The sequence below is a fragment of the Armigeres subalbatus genome, chromosome 2 (genome assembly GCF_024139115.2).
Source record: "Armigeres subalbatus isolate Guangzhou_Male chromosome 2, GZ_Asu_2, whole genome shotgun sequence".
NCBI lineage: Eukaryota > Metazoa > Arthropoda > Insecta > Diptera > Culicidae > Armigeres > Armigeres subalbatus.
In genome coordinates this window covers 408,504,535-408,532,145 of record NC_085140.1, presented here as the reverse complement: position 1 = coordinate 408,532,145, position 27,611 = coordinate 408,504,535, and the positions used below count along the sequence as shown (strand labels likewise).

The 27,611-nt window shown below is 40.1% G+C and overlaps 2 protein-coding genes across 2 annotated transcripts in view; one reads left to right on the top strand and one right to left on the bottom strand.

The window, feature by feature from the left end:
- Nucleotides 1-1,498: 1,498 nt before the first annotated feature.
- On the top strand, nt 1,499-13,802 carry LOC134213350 (engulfment and cell motility protein 1). Its single transcript, XM_062692338.1, has one exon. It carries the CDS (start codon nt 1,663-1,665, stop codon nt 3,829-3,831), a length of 2,169 nt encoding a protein of 722 aa, XP_062548322.1. The 5' UTR covers nt 1,499-1,662; the 3' UTR covers nt 3,832-13,802.
- An 842-nt stretch (nt 13,803-14,644) lies between these two features.
- The window catches only part of LOC134213351 (uncharacterized), a 14,861-nt gene continuing 1,894 nt past the window's right edge, over nt 14,645-27,611 (bottom strand). Inside the window, exons 2-5 of the mRNA XM_062692339.1 lie at nt 19,096-19,120; nt 17,895-19,006; nt 17,323-17,814; nt 14,645-17,263 (exon numbers count right to left, since the gene is read on the bottom strand). Coding sequence (XP_062548323.1) covers nt 17,072-17,263; nt 17,323-17,814; nt 17,895-19,006; nt 19,096-19,120 — 1,821 coding nt within the window. The 3' untranslated portion in view covers nt 14,645-17,071. The remainder of the gene's footprint in view (nt 17,264-17,322; nt 17,815-17,894; nt 19,007-19,095; nt 19,121-27,611) is intronic.

The window sequence follows — 27,611 nt, the reverse complement described above, 5'->3', positions numbered from 1 at the left end:
TTAAACAGGGATGTCATTTTCAAATTATGGTGCACAATTCGATGTAAATCATAAACATGACTAAGTCTTCTATAATATGTGAATAATATTTGCTGCATCTGTATACAATATGTTAAATAAATAATAACAAAATCGTCATATTATGTTGTTGTACGATATACATGAAAAGATATTTTAGTTACCAGATAAAGATTGTCGCTGTCCGGAACATCTTTTGCTGGCGAGGATAGGGGATCTAAATGTCTATGAAGGACAAATACACTCAACCAAACTATCTTAGGAACATCATAAGCCACATCTGGAAGCCAAATCATAAGCCAAATCGTGGAAAAATAATCGAATTTCATTTTCATTAGGCCTCTTGTGATAACTAAAATATCTTTTTATACATGCACAATAAAAATAATACATTATTTTGATTTCAGAGGTGAGCCAGCCGAGGGCTGAAAACCTCTTAAATAAAGACGATAATAATAATAATAACATTATTTTGAACTGGTGCCAATCTTATGATTGTCGTTAAGATCGCTTGAATCAAAATCAGACACCCCTACGTGCGATACTCATCTTCAACATTTATGCTGCATGGGCTTTGCAGATTGTTTGCAAACTTTCTACGCACGCACACACATTCCAAAAAGTGCATCTTGATGCATCATCAGGGTGTGTGGCAATGAGAATAGATAGAAGGTGAGGAAGAACACCAAATGCAAGTGTATTAGTGGATAATGAAAAATGTAAACAGCAAATGGTGACGTACATACTTGCACGGCTTCTTACACTGAAGAAAATGGACGTATGATTTTCAATCAAACGCCTTATGAAAATTTGCCACAAGGAATCGGTATGAATTTCAATATGTTGCCTTATGAATGATGATTTTCATTTGAAAAAAAGTGAAGTGCGGCAGACTGGGTTCGAATCATGGACGTCGGGGTCGGGAGGCCGGTATGTAGACCACACGCCCATCGATGCTTGATTGCTCAGGAAGGTAACTGCGTATAAGAATCACTGTTGGTGGAATAATCAGTCGAAGATTCATAAGGCGCCAGTTATGAATTTCGATAGTCCAGTTCGCTGAGTGTATGGGAGCGCGATCGAATGTACACTGAAGAAAATGGACGTATGATTTTCAATCAAACGCCTTATGAAAATTTGCCACAAGGAATCGGTATGAATTTCAATATGTTGCCTTATGAATGATGATTTTCATTTGAAAAAAAGTGAAGTGCGGCAGACTGGGTTCGAATCATGGACGTCGGGGTCGGGAGGCCGGTATGTAGACCACACGCCCATCGACGCTTGATTGCTCAGGAAGGTAACTGCGTATAAGAATCACTGTTGGTGGAATAATCAGTCGAAGATTCATAAGGCGCCAGTTATGAATTTCGATAGTCCAGTTCGCTGAGTGTAGTAGTGAAAGCTTTTTCGCCATATACGAAAGACACGCACACAATATATGGATTTCCATACCTTAGGATTTATTTTCATTGGGTGTGTGGTTTGGTTTTGATTAATCACATCCTGCTTATCGCATATTTTTTGTGAAGTGAAAAAGAAAATTTTCGATCGCCTGAAAAATTAAGATTTTCTCTTAAAACCCCATTCCGTTTGTGGCCAATGTGTGTTCCTTCGCGAGAAAAGTGTACCGTGCGTGTTTAAATGTTACTCAAAACATCAAAAATGCCAGCGATTCGTGACAGTCATGTAGTGAAGATTGCGGTCCAATTCGAGTTGGAAATCGCCCAGCTAATTGAGTTTGACCAGCGTCAGCCCCTGACGGCCATCATTCAGAACTTGTGTCCGTACTGGGTGATTCAGGATCCGGAAAACTACGCACTGAGTTTCACCGATAATTGTTTCTACGTGACGGAGAAGAATCGGCATGAAGTGAAAAATGGTTCCGTGTTGCGAATGGCCTATTCGCCCTCGAAATTGGCAAGCGATATTCTGGAAAAACTGCAAACGGGAAAAGTCGATGAGATGATGAAGGTTCTTAAAAAACTGCCCGGGTTGAGTCAAGACATAACATTTGCATTGGAATTTATTAAGGAGCAAGGATTAGATCTTATTGTAAGCACCATTGAGGAACCGAAATTTGGTGAAAATATTTTGAGCTTCGCATTATCCGCATTTGTTAAGCTGATGTACCACGGAACAGTGTCTTGGGATGTTTTGCAACCATCTTTTATTCTAAGGAATATTGCATTTATAAGCAACAGCAATAATAAGGAAATTATCCAATCTGCTCTTACTATTTTGGAAAACGTTGTTCAGAACAGCAGCAACTATGCTCTGGTTGAGCGAGATGTGACATTGGAAATGCTACTGAAACTGCTACAGGATTCTCCATCATCTTCCGCTGTCAATACAATAGCGCTCATCAATGCCCTCTTCATTAAGGCAGACGATGCCAAAAGGAAAGTGATTGCAGCTACGTTCAGCTCTAAGCAGTATCGAAGTGTCATCAATAGTGTTATCACAGCTGGAACCGGAACTGGAACAATTACCGAAATAGCCCATCAGTTATACGTTTTGCAGACGCTAATTCTTGGTTTGCTAGAGCAACCGATGAAAACGCCAATTGATGCCCAAGACCAAGAAGCGCAAGAGAAAATCAAAGAACTACGTAGAATCGCATTCGAAGCGGATGGAATCGATCCTATACCAGATGTGATGGCTCGTCGCCAGCACGGAGGATCATATTCCACTCATTACAAAAAACTTGGCTTCAAATGTGACATAAACCCGGCGCAAGATTTCATGGAAGTTCCTCCAGGTGTTCTTGCGTTGGATTGCATGGTTTATTTTGCACGCAACTACACCCAAAATTACACCAAAGTTGTACATGAAAACAGCTGCCGAGCCGATGAACATGAGTGCCCCTTCGGAAGAACCAGCATCGAGCTCGTTAAGGTTTTGTGCGACATTCTTCGTATAGGTGATTCTTCTCTAGAGCAGGGACAGGATTTCCATCCAATGTTTTTCACTCACGATCACCCGTTCGAGGAATTTTTCTGCATTTGCATCGTGGTTTTAAATCGCACTTGGAAGGATATGCGAGCTACTACGGAAGACTTTGTCAAAGTTTTCAGTGTTGTCCGCGAGCAGATCACCCGCAGCATAACAGGACGTCCCGCGTCCCTTGAAGATTTTAAAACCAAAATCAACACATTCACCTATAACACCATCACTACCCTTCGCCAGCAAGAACGTACTTCCCGTGAGGAATGTGAATCCACGGCATCTGCGATTGTGTCGTTGAAAGAAAAAATTACACCAGAAATAATGTCACTCATAAAGGAACAACGCTTGGGCTACCTTGTGGTTGGGACCCGATTCTCAAAATACAGTGGAGGCAAACGCGAACGGGACAAGTACTGGTACGCTCGCCTGTCACCTAACCATAAAGTCATACACTATGGCGATTGCGACGAGAAAACTGTGCCCACCCTTGAAGAACTGAACAACAAACTTCCGGTCATCGACATCCGACAGATGCTCGTTGGAAAGGAGTGCCCCCACATGAAGGAAATGCGCGCAAAGAAGTCCACCTTCCCGCTCGGGTTTTCACTGGTGGCCGAATCCAGCGACCAGCAGACGCTGGACTTTGTTGCTCCGGACGAGGCCACCTTCAATTACTGGACCGACGGAATCAACGCTCTACTGGATCAGCCGATGCTGAGCAAGCAGAAAGATGACGACTTCGAAACGTTGCTCTCGATGGAGATCAAGTTGCGTCTGTTGGATACCGAGGGCGTGGACATCAGCAAGGATCCCCCGCCGATTCCGCCCGAACCGGAGAACTACGACTTTTGCTTCGATAGCTAAGGTAATTGTCGACGATTAATTCCATTAATTACTGTGGCACTCGTGCATGTGCGATTTTATACGTGTCGGATATCTGGAGCCAAAGTTCTATCTTTATATTCCGTTTTACCATAAAATATTATTTTCAAATTGTACTTTTAAGAAAAAAAAAACATTTAATTTTAATTATACAACTCTAATATCATTCCGGCGGTACATAAGAAGTCCACATTTAGACAAATTAAGAGAGTCGACTAATGTTAAAAAGCCCGAGCTATCGTTTAATCCTTCATAGACATTTCAAAGAAGAGAGACTCCATGATTCAATTCGGTTTTTTTTTTCAGCAGTTAGCATATCAAGATAAGATGAATTTATGAACCGTGAGATGCAAATAGGAAAGTTTCTCCACTTTGTGTCTTTAGATGGTAACGATTCTATTAAATTAGTGTTTAGAACTGGCAATTCAATCAAATCATTAGTGATTCCGTGGTTCTATCGATGATCATATTGTTGCTTATCTGAAAGTCCCCAGATGGAAAACCCGGAACATACGGAACCGATTCTGACATGCCGATTTGGATAGCCAGGGGTTATTTGAGATAATGTTTTAAAATTTGGGTAACGGTTTTTCTGCAATATGCTGGGTAGACACCTTTACGTGGTGTGTTACGGGTTAAGATCTACCACGGTTACATTGCCAGCTACAGGCAAATCCTGACCCAACGAATACCTTCCTCATTATCCAACTCCGTGGTACTTATGAGGGTGTCGCTAAGTCGGTGGCCTCTCATTAAGTAAGTACTACATCAACACTTCCTTCCTCTCCCTAGTTACGGTGAAGATGGGTGTGGCCAGGGGTAGTAATCCTCATGCTTTTGTTATTTTTGTTCAAGACTGGAATCAAGAACCACTCCCCTTCTTGATTTCTAATAGCATTCTAGATAAATATCTCAAAAGTAAAGCATGAGTATCACTAGTGTCCAATCTAAGAATTACACCGTAACAATGCTAATGCTATTGCTAAAAACGGTTTTTTGCAATAAAAATGATTGATTATTCATTTTTAAATATGGATCATTTGGCATGCATATTCAAACAACTGTCAATTCTGATACTTTTGGACTCAAGAATATTGGCCGTTACTCTACTAAACACAGTAACCATCATAAACATATATGCACCATCTGGATCAAACCACCGAAATGATAGAAAGCACTTTTTAAACAGAGTAGTTCCAGAACAGAAGCTTCAACAAGCTCCCTATCTGATTCAGTGATAAATACGCGCGATTCAACCAGAAATTCGATCATGAGTTCAACTTTACAGAGGCTCGTTCAAACCGAAGACTTGACGCTTTATACGTTACTCCGCGGCCACCATGGAAGCTGAACAATGTTTGATTGTTTCACCTGAAACAATCCAAGAGCTCTCAGGGAAATGGACGTTTTAGAAACGCTCCAGTCCATAGTATCAGTCATGGGGCGATAGGTGGTGATTTCGCCAAGAAAATGCTCGTTTCTTTTTTCTTTCAAATGGAAAAGGAACCAAAAAATATCAACAGTATAACGTTATTATTACACAAGCTTCCGGAGGACTTACGTTAACCTTAGGGATAACGACTGCACAGCCGAAATAAACCGAATTAAAGCAGTTATGCTGAGGACGGAAACGCTGTTTCAAGGAAGTTTCAGACCTTCTTCATACCAACACTTGAGCAACGAACAGACATCCATATTTCAACTGAACGAACAACGTAAACGGCGAACAACATCAAGGATATCCAACATTACCGTTCGCAAAGTCAGCACCGTGGACAGACAAGTAGTCGAAGATAACTTCTTTAATCACTATCGGTCAATGTTTTTGGCAGAAAATCTAGGAGGTCAAGAAATATTTCAACCGGTATGATCGATTCCCAGGGGCGACAACAGTGTAAACTCGTATATAGAAGCGTGATGAAATAGGAGAAACTCGTCGAACCGGTTGAAACACCTTTGACCTGAGCAATGCTTTTGATTGTGTGAACCATAGGTTTCTTTCAACTTCTTTAAGAAGAATGGGAATCAACGAAACATTCATCAACTTTCTCTCAATAACTATGAACCTTTCTAAGTTGCAAATTCTCATAAACGGTCGGGTAACAGACTTAATCAGCATAAATCAATCTGTGAGGCAGGGAAATCCTTTGAATATGTTGCCTCGACGTCCCTGGACATATAAATATCATTGTGTTAGCCTCTTGATATACGAATGCAAAAATGGTAACTTGGCTTTGAAACCTCGCAGTTATTAACTATGGAAGTGCTCAATAAACAGTAAGCTGCGAGGCGGCTCTGTCCCAGTGTGGGTATGTAATGCCAATAAGAAGAAGAAGAAAGGACGAAAAGGGGTACGGTGAGAAGGAGAGCAAGAGAGAGGAGTCTCGCTGAAGATCTTAGTCCGTACAAAGTTATGGAAACAAAAGATCTCGGAGGAAAAGTGAGCGTTATTGTATTTCACAAAAATGTTTCCACGTGATTTATGGATGACCTTGCGCCCTCAATGTGGATGGACCTTTAAAAATTTCGTGCTTAAATCACTTGGAAAATATTATTGGTAGATTGGTTAGTGGTTGATAAATAATAAGTTCTATTATTTCAATGATACTTTAATTATTTTCTATTCGGCTTTGAAACAAATGTAGCAGAATTTATTTGCTGGGTAAGCAAAAATGACTAAATGTGATCGCTGTAGTACAAAACCACGGAGCGAAGCAAACAATCGTCGTACTGGTCGTACTGACTCCGGAACTTTCAATTTCTGCCAGGTCAATCCAAAGTCAAAAATAAACGCTTTCACTGGCCTGTTCACCGTATCGTCCCAATCCAGATTCTGTAGCGTTACAAAACTCTGAAATATGGTAGAGTAAGATATGAAATTTGGAGCTGTTTGGAAGCCCAGTCTGAAGCCAGTTTTTTGCAAATTCTTCAAGTTTGATATCGTATCCAGCAAACAACTTTTCTTGCAGGTATGCAGCAAATACCTCTGCAAAGTTGTCAAGCACCTGTAAATTTCAATTAAATAATCTTATTACAAGAACAGAATCAATTTATTGGATTCTCACGGTTCTGAGCACTTCAAGTGGCCCATTATTTTCCAGAATGGTCCTCTTATCAATCAGATTGTGACATTTTGACGGTCAGTGAAGCCATACTTGCTGTGCCGTTGGCAAGAGCTGGCTTTCACCCACCGTTCATCAACCTCCGAATTAATAGCTTCAACTCCTTTGTAGATGGCGTTTACAATCCCGAGTACGATATGGAGAACGGGTGGTGGACAAATCAAAACAGTTTTCTGACTGTGGACGCCATACAATAAGGGATTTTATACACAATTGTAAAAATATTTCGCTTGTTTGTCGTCAAAATCATCCTCTTTCCACTTGTCGCAGTTATTGTTGATGGAACCCAACGTTCGCGGTTCCTTGCATTGTTGAGAAAGCAGAGGTTTGCTAGTGTGACAATATGGGCAAGGATATGTTGCACTATGACGCTATGACCCATCAATCCGAGTAAAAAATTTATTATTTTGAGATCGTCCGCCGCAGTTACTTCCCATTCGTTTAGCTTCAACAGATTTGACCAAACTTTCGCAATATTTATGTATATACTTTTACGGAATGTTGGGAACAACTGCAAGCTCCCGTATCCTTTTCACTTTTACAAATGCTCTGCAACTTTTCGACAATAGATAGGGTAAAACGTCCTATCGTTGTGGTATGTCCTAATGTTGCGGCAGTGTTAAAATAGTCCATTCTGGATATAATAGCATTAAAAACAATTCTCGCGTAACATATGATTACGGCTTATAAACCAAAACCATGATTTTTCATTTTCTAGCATAAACGATTGCTTTGGAAATGATTCTTTATCGTAGGTAAAACTCCGTACTTAATATCTCTTAAGAAACACATTTATTGCTATTTTGAGTGAACGTCTCATGAACCATTTCCACCATAGTGGTTTTTAAGTCCTTTGTTGGCGCCCTTAACTACCATGCGGAATGTTTGCTTTGGTTTTTAGGCCGTTCACTTTATAGGGTAAATGACCCAATAGTGGAGGAACTAAGCCCTATCAACCACTGTTTGTTCGCTTGCGTAGAAACTATGGTTCATTCCGCTTACCAAAAAGGTGCATTCAAAAGCTCATCTTCTATACTTTGAGTAAAAAGTGTTCCGATAACAGCAGCTCCTGTCATTATTACCTAAAATGAATCCTCCAATTCCAATTGGTGCAATGTTCCAATAGTTGCGATATTTTCTAATTCGTGTTCCTATAGTTACGAATCTCATTGTTTCCATACGGGACTCCCAACTATAGGAACACTACCGCAACTATTGGTATAAAGCAGATAATGAATTAATGTATTTCAGTGATATTTTACCGATTTTTCAGGAAATCCAAAACTGTTTTCACTTCTCTTACGTGATGACAGGTCAACTAATTGATACACAATGTGGGTTGCTGCGTTTATTTCGTATGTTTGGCAAAAACTACACTACCGCAACTATAGGAACACCCACGACTATCGGATCAATTACCCTATTGTTTATTTAGAAAAACTAGCTTCAAGTTATTTCAAAATGTATATTCTTACTAGGTTTTTGATATATCGCATAGCAGAACTACTCTGGCTAACAAATCTAAACAAATCCGATGGTGTTACTAGCTTTAAGCAAACGGCTTAAAAACCAGACGTGTTGCCGGTAATGCGAGTAAACGGCGCGACTTTTGTATTAGCTGAAATGTTGAAGATTTCGAATAGTTTTTCAATTAATCTTTATCTGATGTTTTAATATAACCATTTACGTATGGCATTGACTTGGTTTTTGCAATGAAATGAGCTTCAACTTCAATAAATGAATTAAATTACTCATAGAAAACTTGAACCTCATTTTTCTCCGATCAGCATTGTTGGTTTTTCGGCCCTAATCATATGTTGCTCGAGAATTGTGGATACGCTAAAACTCATCGAATTAACGACTAGAACAGCTTTTGTTGGACAAAATTCCGTTCTAAATTATGAAAAATCAACATTTTTCATTAAAAATTTGAATCCTTTGAGCCTATTAGTGCTAAGGTCCTATTGTTGTGGTATCAATTTCCATAAGAATTGCATGCAATACCGCAACAATAGGACTGACCGTGAACAAATGTCGCAACGATAGGCAACTGCGTCATATTATTGTGGTAGTTTGTTTTTATTGTGATAAAAACAAAACAACATAAGTTTAGCACAATAGACCTGTGCAGGAGTTCATCAAATTCACTCACCAGATGGATTTTGACATTTGAGCGGGTCGTCTTCTCGAACAAAAGTTCATTTTGCGTTCATTATGCGACCCGCTCAAACGTCATAATTTCTTGGGGGAGTTCATTTTGCGTTAGTCTATTGATGTAATATTTACGAATCTTTAATTAACGAGCAACCTATTCGACTACTGTGATGTGTAAAAAGACCAACAGGTAATTTTTAAAGAATTTTTGAAATCAATTTTGTTTTGACACGGTGCCTAATCCCTCCATAATAGGTCGTTTTACCCTAGGGTTACTTTGAACGATCCTTCTCCCCCATCAGCACCAATCTTGTAGAAAACTTCGAAATCTGCCTCTCCTTTAGCACAAACTCGATAAGACCTTTCACATCAGTACAATATACGACGGGTTTCATCACCACTCGTAATTCAGATGCGTTATCTTTTTCAACATTAAGAGCTATGTGCTCCAAATAGAAAAAATCTTTGAGCTTTTGAATGGCGTCTGTTAGCTTTTGGGCTAAATGCAATGGCATTTCAATGTCCATTCCCCTGAATTCCTTGCTATATAAGTCTCAAAGTTTTCCTGGCGCTCAAATCACATACGCTTTTGATGAGCATCATCCATGGATAGACATAGGGCGGTTCAAAAAATCGATTTTGCTCCACAGCGCTCATCTTCTAATTCTTTATCATGTTCTAAGTGTCCTCTGAAAGTTTGAGCTCATTTGGATTAAAACTGATTTAGCACAAACCGTTTCAAGTTTGCATGTAAATTAGTATGGGGAAATTATGTTTTTCATTATACTGTTAATGACGCTTCCCCATTAAGCGCAGGTTAAAAGAAAACCTACATAGCTAAAAGGAATACTCAAGAGCTTTCACTCAGCAAAAACCGCATGTTGGTTAATCCAAATGAGCTCAAATTTTCAGAGGACACTCAGAACATGATAAAGAATCAAATGAGCGCCGTGGAGCAAAATCGAATTTTTGAACCACCCTAATGGACATCTAGACCATCATTTGAAAAGGGCGTAACAGCCAAAATTTATTCCTTCTGATTTTTTGTTTACACTCAAAGCATTTCTAAAACTGTTCATTATTTGATGTCACTGGCGACGCGGTTTTCATAGATGGCCACTGGGTGTGTCTTAAGATTCGGCATCAAATGCTGAACATGGAGACCTGACCCATACATAAACTGTGAGAACGTTGAACGACAGAGTGGCAATTTGCTGGGTTTCGGAATTGATATGAGTACGAGCAAAGAATGCCTCGTGGGGATTGGAGGGATTGAAGTCGCAAAATAAACACATTAAAAAGAGCAAATTACTTAAGAGGTTTCGAGAGTTCCATAATAAGTTATATAGTTTGCGAGCTCAAAGTAATGATTCGTGCAGTCTTAATGCTGAGAGAAAAGTATAATTCGGTTATGCGTTTTCTTCAGTGCATCTCATTCTGCAATTAATTTCTTTTGTTGGACTAAAAATTAGTATTATTCTGAAAAACCCTGATAAATCCACCTAGCGGTGATGGTGCCTTTCTCGTGCATTATAGAAATAGTATTTTGGCCATTACTCTTGAGCCCATAGTCCGATCTGGCCAATTTTCAATAGGAAACAATGGGAGAGTATTCTGCGTCGAATGCAACTTGTTGCGAGTGAATCGGTTAAGGATAAGTGCCTGAAAAATGAGTGACATTTTTTTACTCAATTTTTCTATAAAAATGTGGTATTTTGGCCATAACTTCCGAGCCCATAGTCCGATCTGACCAATTTTCAATAGGAAACTGCAACTTGTTGCGAGTAAATCGGTTAAGGATAAGTACCTGAAAAATGAGTGACATTTTTTTGGGTGGGTGCGCACAGACGCACACACATACACACACACACACACACACACACACACACACACACACACACACACACACACACACACACAGACATCACCTCAATTCGTCGAACTGAGTCGATTGGTATATAACACTATGGGTCTCCGGGCCTTCTATAAAAAGTTTGTTTTTGGAGCGATCATATAGCCTTTACGTATACAGTGATCGTTCGCTAATTGGGGCACGACCTCACCCCAACTAGCGAATGCCGTTCGCTAACTGGGGCGTTTTGACAAGCGTCAATGTTGTTTACTTTTTGCATTGAACAAAGGAAAATTTTACACGCTAGAAAATATCGATCCCGCCAAACACGGAAACAAAACGTCAACGCGTTTTTGACATCACATTCTGACGTTTAGCTGCTTTTTAATTGGGTTTCGCCCCAATTAGCGAACCCCCAACTAAAAAGCGCCCCAACTAGAAAATCCCCAATTAGCGAACGTTCACTGTACTTAGTATACGAGAAAGGCAAAAATAATCAAACTAATTTACCTCTGCATGTGAAAATGCATGACAGGTTGCCAAACAAATACGATTATACGGCTACTATGATGCTGTTATAAAATCTGTACACAGTATATATTGTCATGATTGAGGGGTGATCACATAGTTTATGGCTAGCGTAAAAAGCTGGATAGCTTTATATGTAGACGAGGAATCAGAAGGAATAAATTTTGGCTGTTACGCCCTTTTCAAATGTTGGTCTAGACATTTCATTGTGGATGACCTTGAATATCCACATGTCCAAAGTGAAGGTCATCCTCTTATGTTGGAAAGAGCGATCGATCAATCACCAGCTCGGTTATTTCTCAAATATTCTGCTATCTCGATGCTCACCTCGCAAAAACTCCAGAAGATTTTTCTTTCGTTCGATGAGGGAACACGTATGTTTTTTGCCTTGTGCTATTTCGCGTACGCGCTTTTCTGAATTCTGCATCTGTAGCGAACGGCCGCCCACGTTTTTTAGCCTTCTTCGTAATGGAACGTCAGGCCTTGGAAAATTCGTTCAAAACGAACGAATGCTTCGTTTTTAGCCCGCAGTGAAGTTTTAATTTCGGTGCACCGATTGAAGTGCGCTCGACGACGTGCTACTGGCTGCACGAACAAGGGAAGAGGCAAATACAAAGCATTCGTTTTATACATTGAAAGTGGGGAGTTTTGAACGTGGCATCTTTATAAGCCGGATAGTGCCGAGGAGGCATCGTTCAGCAGGGCAGTGTGAAATGAGGATGGTTCCTTCGTTCATCGGCAGTGTTTCAGATGCGAGTGAGTGTTGTGTGAATACAAAACCATATTAGCGAGAAAGAGAGAAAATTCATCATATACCTCTCTTTCACACATTCATTCCAACTGAAATGCGCAACTCGGTATAAGTGAGGCATGAGAGTTAAATATTCTCTGCATGGAGCGAGGAAGCATTCTTCACCAAGCACTTTGAAACTGTTCTCTCATGAAGCTACCGTCCTCGGGAGTATATCTGGTGCTGAAGCATCGGTCATCATCTTCATTACTTCATTCATCCAAGCCCTGTGGAACGTACACACGGTCAAGCAGTTTGACCAACATTGACTCCTCCTTTCGTTTGTTCAAACATCCATCAAGTTTCACCAACAGCGTCACGAACAATCAATTTATTCGACCAACAATATCACACACGAACGACCGAAGCGCCAATTTGAGCACCAACCATCAGAAAATATATGGGGGCTTGTGCAACTTCACTACAAATGCTCAAACATGTTCGGCGAATCTTGACTCCGCCCCCGACAACTCAAACCAAAATCAAACCGTTTCAATTTTTTCCAACCGAGCCGCCAACTGTCAAATGGTTGTTCGAACAACTTCACACACGTTCAAACAAAGCAGCAACCGAAGCGTTTTCTTGGGGGCGGAGTCAATGTTCGTCAAACTGCTTGACTGGTGTGTACGCTGCATAAGGTTGGACAGCTTTGGTAAGGTTACGTGACTAGCGGCACACACGTCACATTCACAAATCATCTTACTTCTTGTGGAAACGCGGAGATAATTTTCATAGCAATGAACTTCAATATTCTCTCTTTTCTCACTTAGCGAGAACGAGCAACAAGGGATAGTAGATACTAGCAACCCTATAACCAGAGACCGGCGGAGTGAAAAACTGACAAAATGGCAACGTATGAAAATACATGAAATCGTTTAAATTATACTGGCAGCACTTGAACTTTTTGCTTGCTTCTTACGGAAGAAAAAAATAAACAAGTCGAATTGGAACCGCTTTTGACGGTTCGATTGGAAACAAGATGGCGTCTTCGCCGATCTCTTATTCTAGTATTTCTAGTAGATACCAACTTTTTACCTCGATATCCGGTAGAAAATTAAGTTTGATGAGATGCTTAGATTTTTCGGAAATTGTTCTCAAACTGCTCTTCTTTAAACACAAAACATAAACTGTGTTTTGATTTTCTTCGTGGCGTTTCGGTTTCATTTTGTATTTTATGTTCTCGGGCACTGATTTGTTTATAAACTTGAGATCCGACGAAGGAACAACACGGGATGCGCAAACCGACAAAAATATTGTATCATACGCTTTGGAGACGCACCTATCAGGGACGTAGTGAGCGGGTGGTCAGGTTGATCTTTGCCAATTCCGCCAGTACTCTAGGCAGTGTTGTCCTACACTCAGTGCAAAAAAATTTGCTCTTTGATTTTACTCTATCTAAACGATTTTATAGTCTTAACTAAATAAGTGCAACTAATAGAGGGATATTTGAATTTTCTAAATGTCATGTCAAACTATTGAAAAAATGCACACCAGAGCCACAGGAGCGCGCGCGCTGAAAATACACTGGAGTGTTTTCACTGGAGTGTATTTTCAGCGCGCGCGCTCTTGTGGCTCTGGTGTGCATTTTTTCAATAGTTTGACATGACATTTAGAAAATTTAAATATCTCTCTATTAGTTGCACCTACTTAGTTAGGACTGTAAAATCGTTTAGATGGAGTAAAATCAAAGAGCAGAATTTTTCGCACTGAGTGTAGGACAACACTGACTCTAGGGGTGCAAAAATATTTAGTACCAGCTGACCTGACGAACTCCGATGAAAAATTATTTTCCCAAATTAAAAAACTTTTTTTTTTTGCTGCGCTTTTACTTCTTTTTGGATGTTTTTATTTATACTCATGCATACATGCTTCTAATTCCGAATGATTCAAAGAACAATTTGTGAATGGTACAAGTTTTCGCTATGAAACACGATCATCTAATTTAAAAAAAAAGTTGCACTGAATGGTATATGCCTTCTCTGTCATGTGGCAAAAAAACAATGGGAAACAGAGCTTAACAAAATCTGGTTATTCTATACATTTCCGCACACCAATTCCTTAAATTTAAATCCAGTGCACAGGTAGATTTAGGTTTGATAGACAATTTTTAAGTCTTCTCCATTCAGCTCGGTCCATGGCTGCACTTCGCAACCACGCAGTCTGCGGAGGGTCCGCAAATCGTCTCCACATGATCGATACACGGATCGGATCGTTGTCGAGAACCATTTTCACCGAATTACTGTCCGACATTCTGGCTATGTGCCCGGCCCACCGCAGTCTTCCGATTTCCAATCCGGAGATGGCAAGTTTGATTCTCGGTCCGGTCTAGGATATTTTCGGGTTGGAAACTTTCTCGACACCCTGCGCATAGTGTATCCATTGTACTTGCCACACAAGATACATACTTATGCAATGGCGGGCATAGAATAGCTTCCAATAAATAACTAAGAAAATGCGAATAAAATACTAAGTTGAAAACCAAGTTCCAGTTGGAATGTATCGACGCTGCAGCCGACCAGATATCTAGGTAGGTAAACTTTGTTTGGTTCGACTTTGCGATTGCTTTTTCTTGAGTCCCACGTTGTACTTCGTGGAGCAAGATTATTTTTCTCTACTTGAGTTACGACGACAGACGGCATACGCTTCCCTCTCCAGTCGCCCTGATAATGAATAGTCTTTTCTCTATGGATATTCATTGCTGAGGAAAATGGCTCAAAATAACTATTGATGCCAGAAATATGTATGACTGAGTATAATACGCTGAAGTGAAGAAAATCTTTGTGGTAATGTGGTGCGTTCTGTTGCTGAACCGAACCATTAAAATTTTCAGCAATTTTAAATGCCCTTATATAAGACTGGTCTCATATCGTGGAATGACAAACGTATCCGTTTTGCGGGACTCACTCACTGCGTTGGAGAAAAAACATAATTGGCCTTGATCAGATCTATAAGGGTAATTTTTTTAATCCTTTTCAAATCCAAATAAAAATACTCTCTGGCTGATATTCATTCAGAAATTCACAGTGCATGGTCGAATATGCAAATGTTAAGAAATTTGGACCAGATATAAATTTACGCGAGTAGATTTTAATTTGGATTCCGGGAGGCTTGTCCCATTGAAGTTTCCCAGGTTTCCAAAACCATACATTTACTTAAGTTGATATCCAGTTTGTCATTTACCTGCTCGTTTCATGACCAAAATCAATTTTTCATTTTAATCGAATTTACGTGAAGTCAAACTCTAAACAATTGTTGATCAACAATATTATTTCTCTTCATGAAATTGACAATAACACTTCTTGTTCGTATGAAATTTTTATTCAAAGCACTAAAGCAGATAAACTGTATGACAAAAATATGTTCTCCATTAACATCTAGTGTGAGTGATCTAATTTTCCGAAACAGTCACAATACGCTAATACGCGTTTCCCTTCATTAATCTTCACGAGTGATCACTGCCGCTTATCAATTCTCGGGATAAGGGCTAATATAAAACAAATTAAATTAACGTTAACTCTCGCATTCAAATCACGAATATTGACGCCATTAACGGACCCTATTCAAATTGTTTGATTTTGTTTTCGAATGCAAGTTGAATTACATTACTATTTCTTGATTGGAATTTGTTTCTTATTACTACCTGAATCGCACATTCTCATTTTTCAGTTGTATTATAGTTTATGTAGCCTCGGAATGATTTTAGTTTATACTTAGTATTTTAACATTAATCTATCTCTTGTGCAATCCATTAAATTATCGAACACTCTCATACATTGAGTAAACTAAACTTTAAAGCACATTTGTGTACTGTCGCTGCGAGCATAACTGTCCCATAGTGATATGGATTCTATATCGATATGATACAGTTAAGCTATTATGGGCAGTGTAAGGTGTTAGGATAAAATTTAGCGTAACATTAGAAAGTATTTCGTACTTCCATTTGAAATTTCGTATTCAACATAACATTATTAGTTCATATGAATCTTTATATAAATTTCAACAACAATGCATGATTTTCAGTTTTGATATATAACCATTTTCTTTCTCTTATGATATAAAGTTTCAAGTAATATAATCGAGAACGTTGACTACAAGTTTCATCAATCTGAAGAAAAAAGTTTACAAAAATGCCAAACGATTATTGAGTAAACCGGATGCAAAACCCTACATTCATAAACGCAATACTCTTGAAGGAGTAATAAAGATATTTTATAACCAATGATAGAACCTGTCAATCAAATTGTTTGAATTGAAAGAACTTCCTTAAATTATTATAATGTCTTAAAATTTCGTTTGTTGGTTTTGTATAACGTAGTACATTGGATCCAACGAAATACGAAGAAACAGACATAAGTTTTAAAAATATTTGATTGCTCCTGATTTTGATTCATTTAAATTTTGATGCATTAAAATAGGTATATTTAGACTCAGCGAATACTATCATTTAGTCGTTTGCCCAAAAAGGTATATACCGCTTCAATCGATAAATTTTTCAAATATTAGGTCTGTTTCTCGTAATTGTCATTTAGTATATCACTAGTCCTTGACTGATTCACATATCAACTAACACATTAGCAATGTCAAATCGCTAAGATTCTCAAGCGTAAAGTTTGGATTGATCTTCGGTTCGATGCCGCGATGTTCGTGTATGTAAATATCTATCAGAATGTGAAGTGAGAAAAATGCGGAGCAAAATGCAACCCAGCTGTGCAAACCGCGCACGCTAGTTTAACTGCTGGTTAGTCGTTTTCGTTTCACGCTCGGGTTTGGTAATTTTCAAAGATTCTCATCCAGCATGAAGTCCTGCTCGTCCTGGCGATCCGGCAAGCATACGAAGAACTCAAACAGATTCAGCACCGGGCCGCGGGAAAACGGATTCTGGTAGCGGCCTCGTTTATCCCGCAGATAAGGGTAGCGCTTATAGTTGAACATCTCGTTGGTTGTGAGGTTCATGCAAGCGTGGAGAATCTACGAAAATTACAATTGGATTTTATTGGTTCACATGATATCAACTTTCATATACATACCGAAGTGCACGTGAGGATCCATCCAAGTCCACAGAAAACGAAGGCTTCCACTAGTCCCAACACGTATAGTAAACTGAATCCTTCGATCATAACACAGTAGCAGGCAAAATAGATGGTGAACGAACAGTTGATTGCCACACTCAAAACGAAGAGCAAAAACCACATGCGATTTCGCAACCCAACGCAGTTGTAGATAAACGGACAATGGTGATCGAAGTACGATACACATCGGTTGCAAATGCGGCAATGCTTAGCACGCAGAGGTCTCAGACATCGACAGCTGTGGCACAGTCGCGATAGGATCACATTACGTTTCTTCCACTTGTCAAAGTATGGGATCTGTTTGATGGCCCGGTAGTATGTATCCGAATTCAGCGGGATATATCCCGGATCGCGACGATTGGCTATTATCCAGCTAATCCACATGACCGCATTCCAATATATGAAGCAATAATGCGATCTTCGGAGTACGTTCCACGTGATTGGGATGCACTGAAGAAAGTTAAGATGAGAAGTATATAGGTACTCCCAAAATCATAGAAAAAATACTGGATATGTCGTTTACTACTCACCCTGATCATATACATCGGATATCCCCAAATCAAAACCGAAAATAGGAACAAGATAAGCGGGCCCTTGGAGGCACCAGCTCCTCCAAACAGCAAGCTCCAGAGCTCCGAGATTGGCGGCATCCATCTAGATTTTTTCTTGATCTCGTTGTGCAGCAGCTTCACAACATCGTTGTTCCGATGACTTTGAGCCAACATCAGCGGAGTCTTCCCATTCTTATCTCTAGGTTCCAACTCCAGGTTGCGCTTTTCACAAAGTATCTTCACACATTGAAGATTACCGGACAAACAGGCCAAATGCAACGGCGTTGATCCGAAGTTATCCGTCTTCTGGAGATCTACACCCGAGTACAACAACAGCCTAATCAAGTCCGCATGCCCTTTGTAAGCTGCCCAATGCAGCGCTGTATCACCATTGATATCGGTTAGATGATTCTGAGCGCCCATTCCTAGCAAATATGCCGCAGTAGCCGTTCTACCATACATGCAAGCCGTCATCAGCGGGGTCAATCCCTTAAAATCAGCCGCATTTACTGCAACACCCGCCTGCAAGAGAACTTGAACCACAGCTGCATGACCTTTCCTACAAGCCCAATGTATTGGCCTTGGACCCTGCGTCCCCAAACATGGCAAATCAACCGGAGCATTGCGTTCCACGAAGTAACGCATCATCTCCACGTTACCATCCAAGGCCGCCCAATGCGCTGGCGTATATCCATGCTTATCCCTAGCACTCAACGCTTCCGGTCCAACCTTCTCCACCAGGTTCTCCACCTCCGACAGCTCTCCGGCCTTAATTACGTCGAAGATGTCATCCATGCTGCTCTGGATCAAGATCTCGCTGCTGTCCGACCGCGACAGCAGGTTACTGTCCTTTTCCTGCGTCGGTGTCTTTTCCTCCTCGGTATGCGGGTGCTCGTCGTTCTCCTCCGTCACCATGTTGCATGATGCCGTCAATGGGAGCGCCCACACAAGCGTGCGAGCGCTGCCGGGACTCGGATGCACTCGGGACTGCGTTTTGATACCGTTATCGAGCGCCACTTTCACACGGGAGCCGCGTTTGGGATATAGGGATGGCTCGTACTCCGCTGATTGGTAACGGTACTTGAGAGGTGCTGGAGGAAATCATTAAACTTTGTTAAAAATGGATAATGATTGATTCCAAATATTTATTGCATTGCTATTTTGTTACTTAAAACATTACCTAAAATGAGAAGTCTTCGATTGGTCTGCGAAAAAAGGTCCTAATATTGATTATTTTGGAATGAAAGAAAAATATGACATTTGCGCGCCATGCGCATTGCGTATTCCTGATTATAGTGAACAACTTTTAAATCTGAATAGAAAAAACGGCCGTGCAAACAAACCCAAATACCTATTTCTATTGCATTTTTTCGTTTATTTCAGTAATTTTTAATATTGATTAATGGCTTGTGAGGGAGGTCAGATTTTTACTTTTTTGGAAAAGATGTTCAATTTGCCATTTAATGTGTTTTTTTTATATGAGATATTGCGTAAAAAGATTCGGCTGCCGGTGGAACTTGAACCCACACTATTCCATTAAGTACACGATCGTATTACCAATTATACAACAGCTGCCCTTGCGAGAAGTTATTCCATGCCAACTAATAACGTTGGGATATCAGTCAATTCCGCGTATCCATCGAATCTGCCTTGGCAACATGTCACACCTTTTCTCTCTACCCAACTATGTGTATCAGAATGATCAGAATTGAACAACAGATGCGTTTGAATCACAAACATGTGCTTCTACTTGTCGTATTGGCGATTAAAGGTTGCATGAAGAAGAAGAAGTCGAAGGATGATATTAGAAAAATATTGCACGGGGAAGCATAAAGAAAACAATTTAAAACTCTTCTCAAAAATTCTAGAAGCGATTTAATTTAAAACGGAAAGCAGTACGGGGTTGGACTTTTCTTATACATACTGTGTATCAGGTATGGTCCAATGCACCGAGTTCATCATTGACGTTTGAGACGGGCGCTGTTTACTAAGAATGAATACTTTTTCATTCATCGAGTTCATGCAAGTGTTCATTTTTAGTAAACAGCGCCCGTCTCAAACGTCATTGTGTTCATTCGGTGCATTGGACCATGATACTTAGTCGTGTACTTAATGGAATAATGTGGGTTCAAGTTCCACCGGCAGCCGAATCTTTTTTCGCTATATCTCATATAAAAAAACACCTTAAATGACAAACTTAACTATGTGTATCAAAATTGAACATCTTTTCCAAAAAAGTAAAAATCTGACTTCTCTCACAAGTCATTAATCAAGCAAAAGAGAAACGATGATTCCCTGCAGTATCACACACCGTAGTTGCTCGGAGGCACAGTGACAAACAAGCCTCTATTGTCGTTGCAGAAGCGAACCCGCCTCAACAACCATTTCTAGTTTTGTACTTTGTTTTTTGACTCTCATTATTGCAGGACTCTTATACAAAAGATTCAGTATTTGTCCTTTGTTTTATTAATTATTCCAATATTTTTTGGCTAGGCTAGTTTTTTTTAAGTTCCATACGTTTTTGTTCCATTTAATAGCTGCGCTTGAAAGTTCCAACGGACTGTTTTACTAAACTTGAGCCTGAGACTCCAAGAGAATCCTACGATGGATAGCAAATACGGCCGTTTTAATGCTAATTAACATGGTTAATCGCCAGATCCAAGCAAGTTTCTCCTTCATTTGGGAGATTACTCACTTGCGAACCATTTACAGATGGTAGCACCAATCTTCACATCGTGAACATTATTCATGTTTTAAAAAAATCTCAGGCCTTAGAACCGTTTCTGCCCGCCTTTTTCAATCATACTCTTTAAGCTTTGTTGGGTAGTATTCTCGGGCCTTCACAGAGCTCTGTAGCTCTGTTAGTTTGGTACGGCGGCGAACTCTATTCGTTCGGAGCGTTTTACGGAGTTCAAAGTACATACGATGTCCTGCCATGATGCGTCTCCGAGCGCAAGTCCTGGTGCTTCACACAGGTCACAGAGATTTAAAAGCATTGATGACGATAATGCATAAAAATCAAGGTCATGGGTTGAAAATAATCCATTGTGAAGTGCAATCGATATGTGGGTGTTACTGTTACTGTCATACATCTGCTCCAGAAAAAAAATGATGCTGGAGGGAAAATAAGTGAGTATTGCGCGAGTTTATAATTCGAGAACACGGAGTTCTTTAAAAAAAACTTAAACGTCTAACTACCTTCACTGTTCACAACCAACTGATTTATTTTCCTCAACTTAACTACATTACAAGTATGTTGAGTCTACACTGCCTCGGTAGGTTTTATCTATTTATCATCAGACTAAGGCCGGAGTGGCCTGTGCTGCACATAAAAGACTTCTCCATTCAGCTCGGTTCATGGCTGCACTTCGCCAACCACGCAGTCTGCGGAGGGTCCGCAAGTCGTCCTCCACCTGATCGATCCACCTTGCCCGCTGTGCACCTCGCCTTCTTGTTCCCGTCGGACCGTTGTCGAGAACCATTTTCACCGGATTACTGTCCGACATTCTGGCTACGTGCCCGGCCCACCGCAGTCTACCGATTTTCGCGGTGTGAACGATGGATGGTTCTCCCAACAGCTGATGCAACTCGTGGTTCATTCGCCTCCTCCACGTACCGTCCGCCATCTGTACTCCACCATAGATGGTACGCAACACTTTCCTTTCGAAAACTCCCAGTGCGCGTTGGTCCTCCACAAGCATCGTCCAGGTATCGTGTCCATAGAGAACTACCGGTCTAATAAGCGTTTTGTAGATATTAATTTTGGTACGGCGGCGAACTCTATTCGATCGAAACGTCCTGCAGAGTTCAAGTACGTACGATTTCCAGCCACTATGCGTCTCCGAATTTCTCTGCTGGTATCGTTATCGGCGGTCACCAGTGAGCCCAAGTACACGAATTCTTCAACCACCTCGATTTCGTCACCACCGATAGAAACTCGTGGTGGGTGGCTCACATTGACCTCTCTTGAGCCTCTTCCTATCATGTACTTCGTCTTCGACGTGTTGATGACTAGTCCAATCCGTTTAGCTTCGCTTTTCAGTCTGATGTAGGCTTCCTCCATCCTCTCAAAGTTACGTGCCATGATATCAATGTCGTCGGCGAAACCAAATAACTGGACGGACTTCGTGAAAATCGTACCACTCGTGTCAATCCCTGCCCTTTGTATTACTCCCTCCAAAGCGATGTTGAATAGCAGACACGAAAGACCATCACCTTGCCGTAACCCTTTACGGGTTTCGAAGGGACTCGAGAATGCCCCTGAAACTCGAACTACACACATCACCCGATCCATCGTCGCCTTGATCAACCGTATCAGTTTATCCGGAAATCCGTTTTCGTGCATTAGCTGCCATAGCTGGTCCCGATCGATTGTATCATATGCGGCTTTGAAGTCGATAAATAGATGATGTGTGGGCACGTTGTATTCGCGGCATTTCTGCAATACCTGACGTATGGCGAACACCTGGTCTGTGGTAGAGCGTTCACCCATAAATCCCGCCTGGTACTGCCTCACGAACTCTCTTGCAAATGGTGTTAGTCGACGGCATAAAATTTGGGAGAGTACCTTGTAGGCGGCGTTCAGCAATGTGATTGCGCGGTAGTTGCTACAATCCAGCTTATCGCCCTTTTTGTAGATGGGACACACGACACCTTCCATCCACTCCTGTGGCAGAACCTCATCCTCCCAAACCTTGGTAATCACCCAATGCAGCGCTCTAGCCAGTGCTTCACCACCGTGTTTAAACAGCTCTCCTGGTAGTTGGTCAACTCCAGGGGCTTTGTTGTTTTTCAGCCGGCCGATCTCCTCCTGGATTTCCTGGAGATTCGGAGCTGGAAGTCGCATGTCCTGCGCGCGTGCTCCTAGGTTCATTACCATACCGCCACCGTTGTCTGCCATATCGCCATTCAGGTGCTCTTCGTAGTGCTGCCGCCACCTGTGGATCACCTCACGCTCGTTCGTAAGAAGGTTCCCGTTTATGTCCTTACACATATCGGGCTGTGGCACGTAGCCCTTACGTGAACGGTTCAACTTCTCATAGAACTTTCGTGCGTTATTAGCGCGGTACAGTTCCTCCGTCTCTTCACGGTCTCGATCTTCCTGCTGGCGCTTTTTCCTCCGGAAAATCGAGTTTTGTCTGTTCAGCGCCCGTTTGTATCGTGCCTCGTTCGCCCTCGTGCGGTGTTGCAGCAATCTCGCCCATGCTGCATTCTTCTCCTCAACTAACTGCTCACATTCGCCGTCATACCAGTCGTTTCTCTGATCCGGAGCCACCGTGCCTAGTGCAGCGGCACAGGTACAGGTTCGATGATCGCCCTCGATATCGTTCGCCTGGTTCTGCTAATGCGCCTCGATGTTGCCAACTCCAAAATGCTGACACCGATGGGAACGTCGATAGAATTCCACAAAGTCCGGTCGGCAAAGACGTTAACTCACAAATCAATTTGGTCGATACCCCAAATGACAGCGTACTGATGGAGGGGGCTAGTTTGTGGGCAATTTATTGATAAAATATCTTACTTCGAACGGAATCCTGGTTTAATATACAATTTATTCCTTATTCACAACAGCAAAATTGTATGATGGATGTGGAGCGCAAGAACAGATACCTTGTGGAAATGATGCTTTGCATATGCTATACTGCCCCTATTCGCATAAGAGTCCCATGTCAGTTTTCTTCAATTTCAACTTGAGAAATATGCCATTGAATTTTTCAAACTCGTTTTATATGGAGAAATACAAAAAATCTAATAAATTGATTAAACCTGCAATCTTTCTGAAAATTTGGCATAATATTCTTTATCTGTATAGATCTGTATACATTGCTAAGGAACTATTAAATGGACCATAATTATATTTATTTTTTGTGCAAAAGTGTATCAAAATCTGGAATGCGAATAAATAGCAAGATGGGACAACACAAATGGGTTTTGATCTTCAAATTTCTAGAACAAAGCCTATTATTTTATCAGTTTTTCTTAAAGATGGGGTTATTTTAAACTTATTTTGGGCAGATAATCAAAATCGTCAAAAATCGACATGGGACTCTTATGCGAATCCAGGCAGTATAAGAATCAGAAGGTGGCTTGAGCGGTTCTGGGGCGAAGTGATTTGCGCGGGAAATTATTTGCAGAATAGTTTACCATCATCCATCATTGATGAAACCCCTTACGAGCTGTGGTGCGAAAAGAAGCCGTCGTATGCACACTTGAGAATATTAGGTATTTGAGAAAATTGTATTCGTCGGTACGAGAATGAAGGAAAAGCATAGGTATATCGCTTGCTGAATCTTGAGACCGACTGTATCAGCAGATATGCAAAGTTTTCGTGTGCTGTGTATTGAGAGGCTCTACGTCGCAAGCCTTTGGCGACAGGAGGTGTGAGATTCCTTTGGGCCTCCCGAAGAGGATGAGCATATATGTACATGGAGAATCGATTCCAGAATCTGAAAATGACCTGAAGGGTGTACGAAGGGGAAACCATCATCTAAGTGGATAGAAGGAAATTTTCGTTCCTGAGCGTTCTTGAGGATAATCTCAAGCACAGGAACTTGCATGATGCCTTCCCCTGTGAATAGAATAATGAATGGAGAGCAGCAATAATCGATGAAATAAAATCGAATTCCGACAACGATACGATACGTGGCAGGTTTGCCACCCAGCCGAAAAGCCGTAGGTTGTCGTTGGGTGTTCAAAACGAAGAGAAATACTGTTGGCAATAACGTAACGAAATACAAAGCTCGTCTGGTGGCGCTTAAGTATTTTTTAAATTTTAATTTTAGAGGCGGTTTTTGTTTTGGGACTTTAAATAAATTCAAGAATCGATTGAGCGAATACAAATTTTTGAAGAGAAAGGTCAATTTCAAGCCTTTTTGAATTGTCTAAATATTGTAATTTATCCATCTCACTCTTCATGTTAGGTTAAAAACTAAAACGGAGTACCTATTGTTGTGACCGGAGCAGAGAATGATACATCAGCTTTTCATTTTTGCTTCTGTATTTCTTGACAATCATTGGAAGACTGATTTGCAGTTCTATTGGTTTGACATTCATGACAAACCAAAGCCTTCTATGGTATCTATTATTGATACTCTGTCTATCACTACATTACTCCCTTTCTCTTATCTTTTACTTTCTTTCTTCTTCTAAATAATTAGAAACGAGTTGAGGTTTACCTTTCCCATGGTTTAACTCATGAACGGATAATCAATTTGCCATATTTCTCATCAGTTCAATTTGTTTTGAGCAATGTGATGTTAAAATTTAGAAAAAGACATACTTTATTTGCATACAAGACATACAAGTTAGTTAGAAAATCAAAGAAAACAAAGTGTACGTACAACGTACATAAGTTACTCTAGAATTCGGAGCTACAAACATTAGATATTTTGAAAGTTGAAACAAAATGTCAGTTCCGAGTTGGTAATATTCAACATACAAATTCATCGTTAAATATGTTCATCATCATCGATTATATTATCACTTGTTTTATTATTATAACCAAAATTCCATAAAATACGTAATCCAGGTTTTCATTATGAATATATTGATAACAGCTAATTTAAATGTTCATGACATGGAAACTGCAAATACACTTTTTCTTAGATGTATTATTTTGTTACTCGTGGGTGTATCTACATTGAAATATTTTTTACTTTACTAAAGTGACCATTCTAATTATTATTTTATAGAAAATTTTGACCAATTCAATTTTCAATAAGTCACAGGAACTCTATCAACTTTCTGATAATCATCCTTCTAGATGTTTTCGTATTGTCTTTTGTTATGGGTGAATAACTGCCGCAACTTCTTTTAATTTGTAAACTGATCGCAAGCTTTTATGGTGATTTTATCACATTTACATATCAAATGATAACTTAAAACGTCGTATGTGCAGGAAAATAATACTTTCCTATCTCGAGCCACTATACTTGAACTATATTCACGCATGTAATCATATTCAAAAGATTTTTGAAATCTTCCAAAAATGTAACGCGGACTTCATGGATGTATTTCAGAAAAAAAGTGAAGTTAAAACCATTTTTATGTTATTCCACTTTGTTTAACTCTGCGATTTAGTCTATGATTTTATGCCCTAAATAATGAGCGTTTGGCGTATGCCCAAAGTATTGTTTATTTTTTATATAAATCCACGTAATACGAATGTTGTTGTATTCAGTTCAACAAAGATCGATATCTAAAAAACTGTTCGCTTCAATATAGGAAATGATATCCATTATCGTCATCAAGTTAGTAGTCATTTGGAGAACTATATATCTCATGAAAGCAATCCGTTTTCTTTTCATTGGAGCTACTCATAACTAACAAAAGCTTTCGATATAGCGGTCGATACTCCGTCTGATCAATTATCGAAAAGAACACTCTACATTTCTTGCAGAGTCAAGTTCAATTGTGGTTCTCCACCTTCTCAATTGGACCAACCATCATAAAGATTCTCTGAGCCCCTAACAGAGACGATCTTTATTTTGTGACTACTAGATATTCTGCCTTCTCAATCGGACTTATCTGAATTTGACTCTGCTTGGTAGGACTGCGTCACTCAACCTGAATGTAGGGCATCATTCGGGTACTTTGCTTTTTTACTTATTTATGTGTTCCAGTGCAACACTATAATCATAGAAATAGCCGAAGTAGTATTTGCTCTATTGATCTATTATTTTAAAGATAATTGTGCCAACCAATTAATTTTTCAACGAAAAAGCCTTTTAAACTGAATGTATTGATAACCTGTTGTTACTTATCCTCATAGTTCAGTTTTCAGCTATTATCCAAAAACCAATCTTATAAGCACAATTCCATTCCAAAGAAACTCACAACCACGACTGCCATCAGCACGCGGGTGTTGTCTTTATCTTCTCTTTCAAAGTATATGAACTGGAATACCTCACTTTTTTGTTTATTGGAGTTCAGCATATTCTATAATCGTTATCAGCTTCAATGCAATATACAACTCAAAAAGCCAAATTTCTTCCGAACTTCACGTTTTTCATAAACGCAGTAAATCGCAACCTAAATTTCATACATTGTTCCAGATGACACCAAGTTTAATATTTTGATTTCATTTGACTGTTTTCCAATATTTTTTAGTTCTACGTAGGGAGACTCGATTGCGCCAATGTTGTGACCGGAGCAGAGAATGCTTTTCATTTTTGCTTCTGTATTTCTTGACAATCATTGGAAGACTGATTTGCAGTTCTATTAGTTTGACATTCATGACAAACCAAAGCCTTCTATGGTATCTATTATTGATACTCTGTCTATCACTGTCTATCTACTATTGACTTCCTGACGGATTTATTTTAGCTTCCGAACGGATCCCTTTCAGGCCTCAGAACGGATTCTTTCCGAACCTCCGGACGGAATTCTTAGTCTTTCGAACGAATTGTTTAGCCTTTTCCGAACGGAATCCTTTAGGTTTCCTGAACGGAATTCTTTTGGAATCCCAAATGAAATCTTTCTGGGTGTCTGTTCGGAAATATTTGGGCTTCCTAATGAATTCTTCTGCTCTGGATGGATTAATTTTGACTTTCAGATAGAATTTGTTTGGGTATTCGAAATGACTACTTTTAAGATTTCCGAACTGAATTCTTTTGGACATCCGAATGGGATTCTTTCGAGTTTCTCAACGAGGCTTCCGAACGGAATCTTTCTGCACTATCAAACGAAATGTTGGCC

What these genes read in the sequence shown, in the direction of transcription:
- LOC134213350 (XM_062692338.1), top strand. Translation starts at nt 1,663, where the DNA reads ATGTTACTCAAAACATCAAAAATGCCAGCGATTCGTGACAGTCATGTA.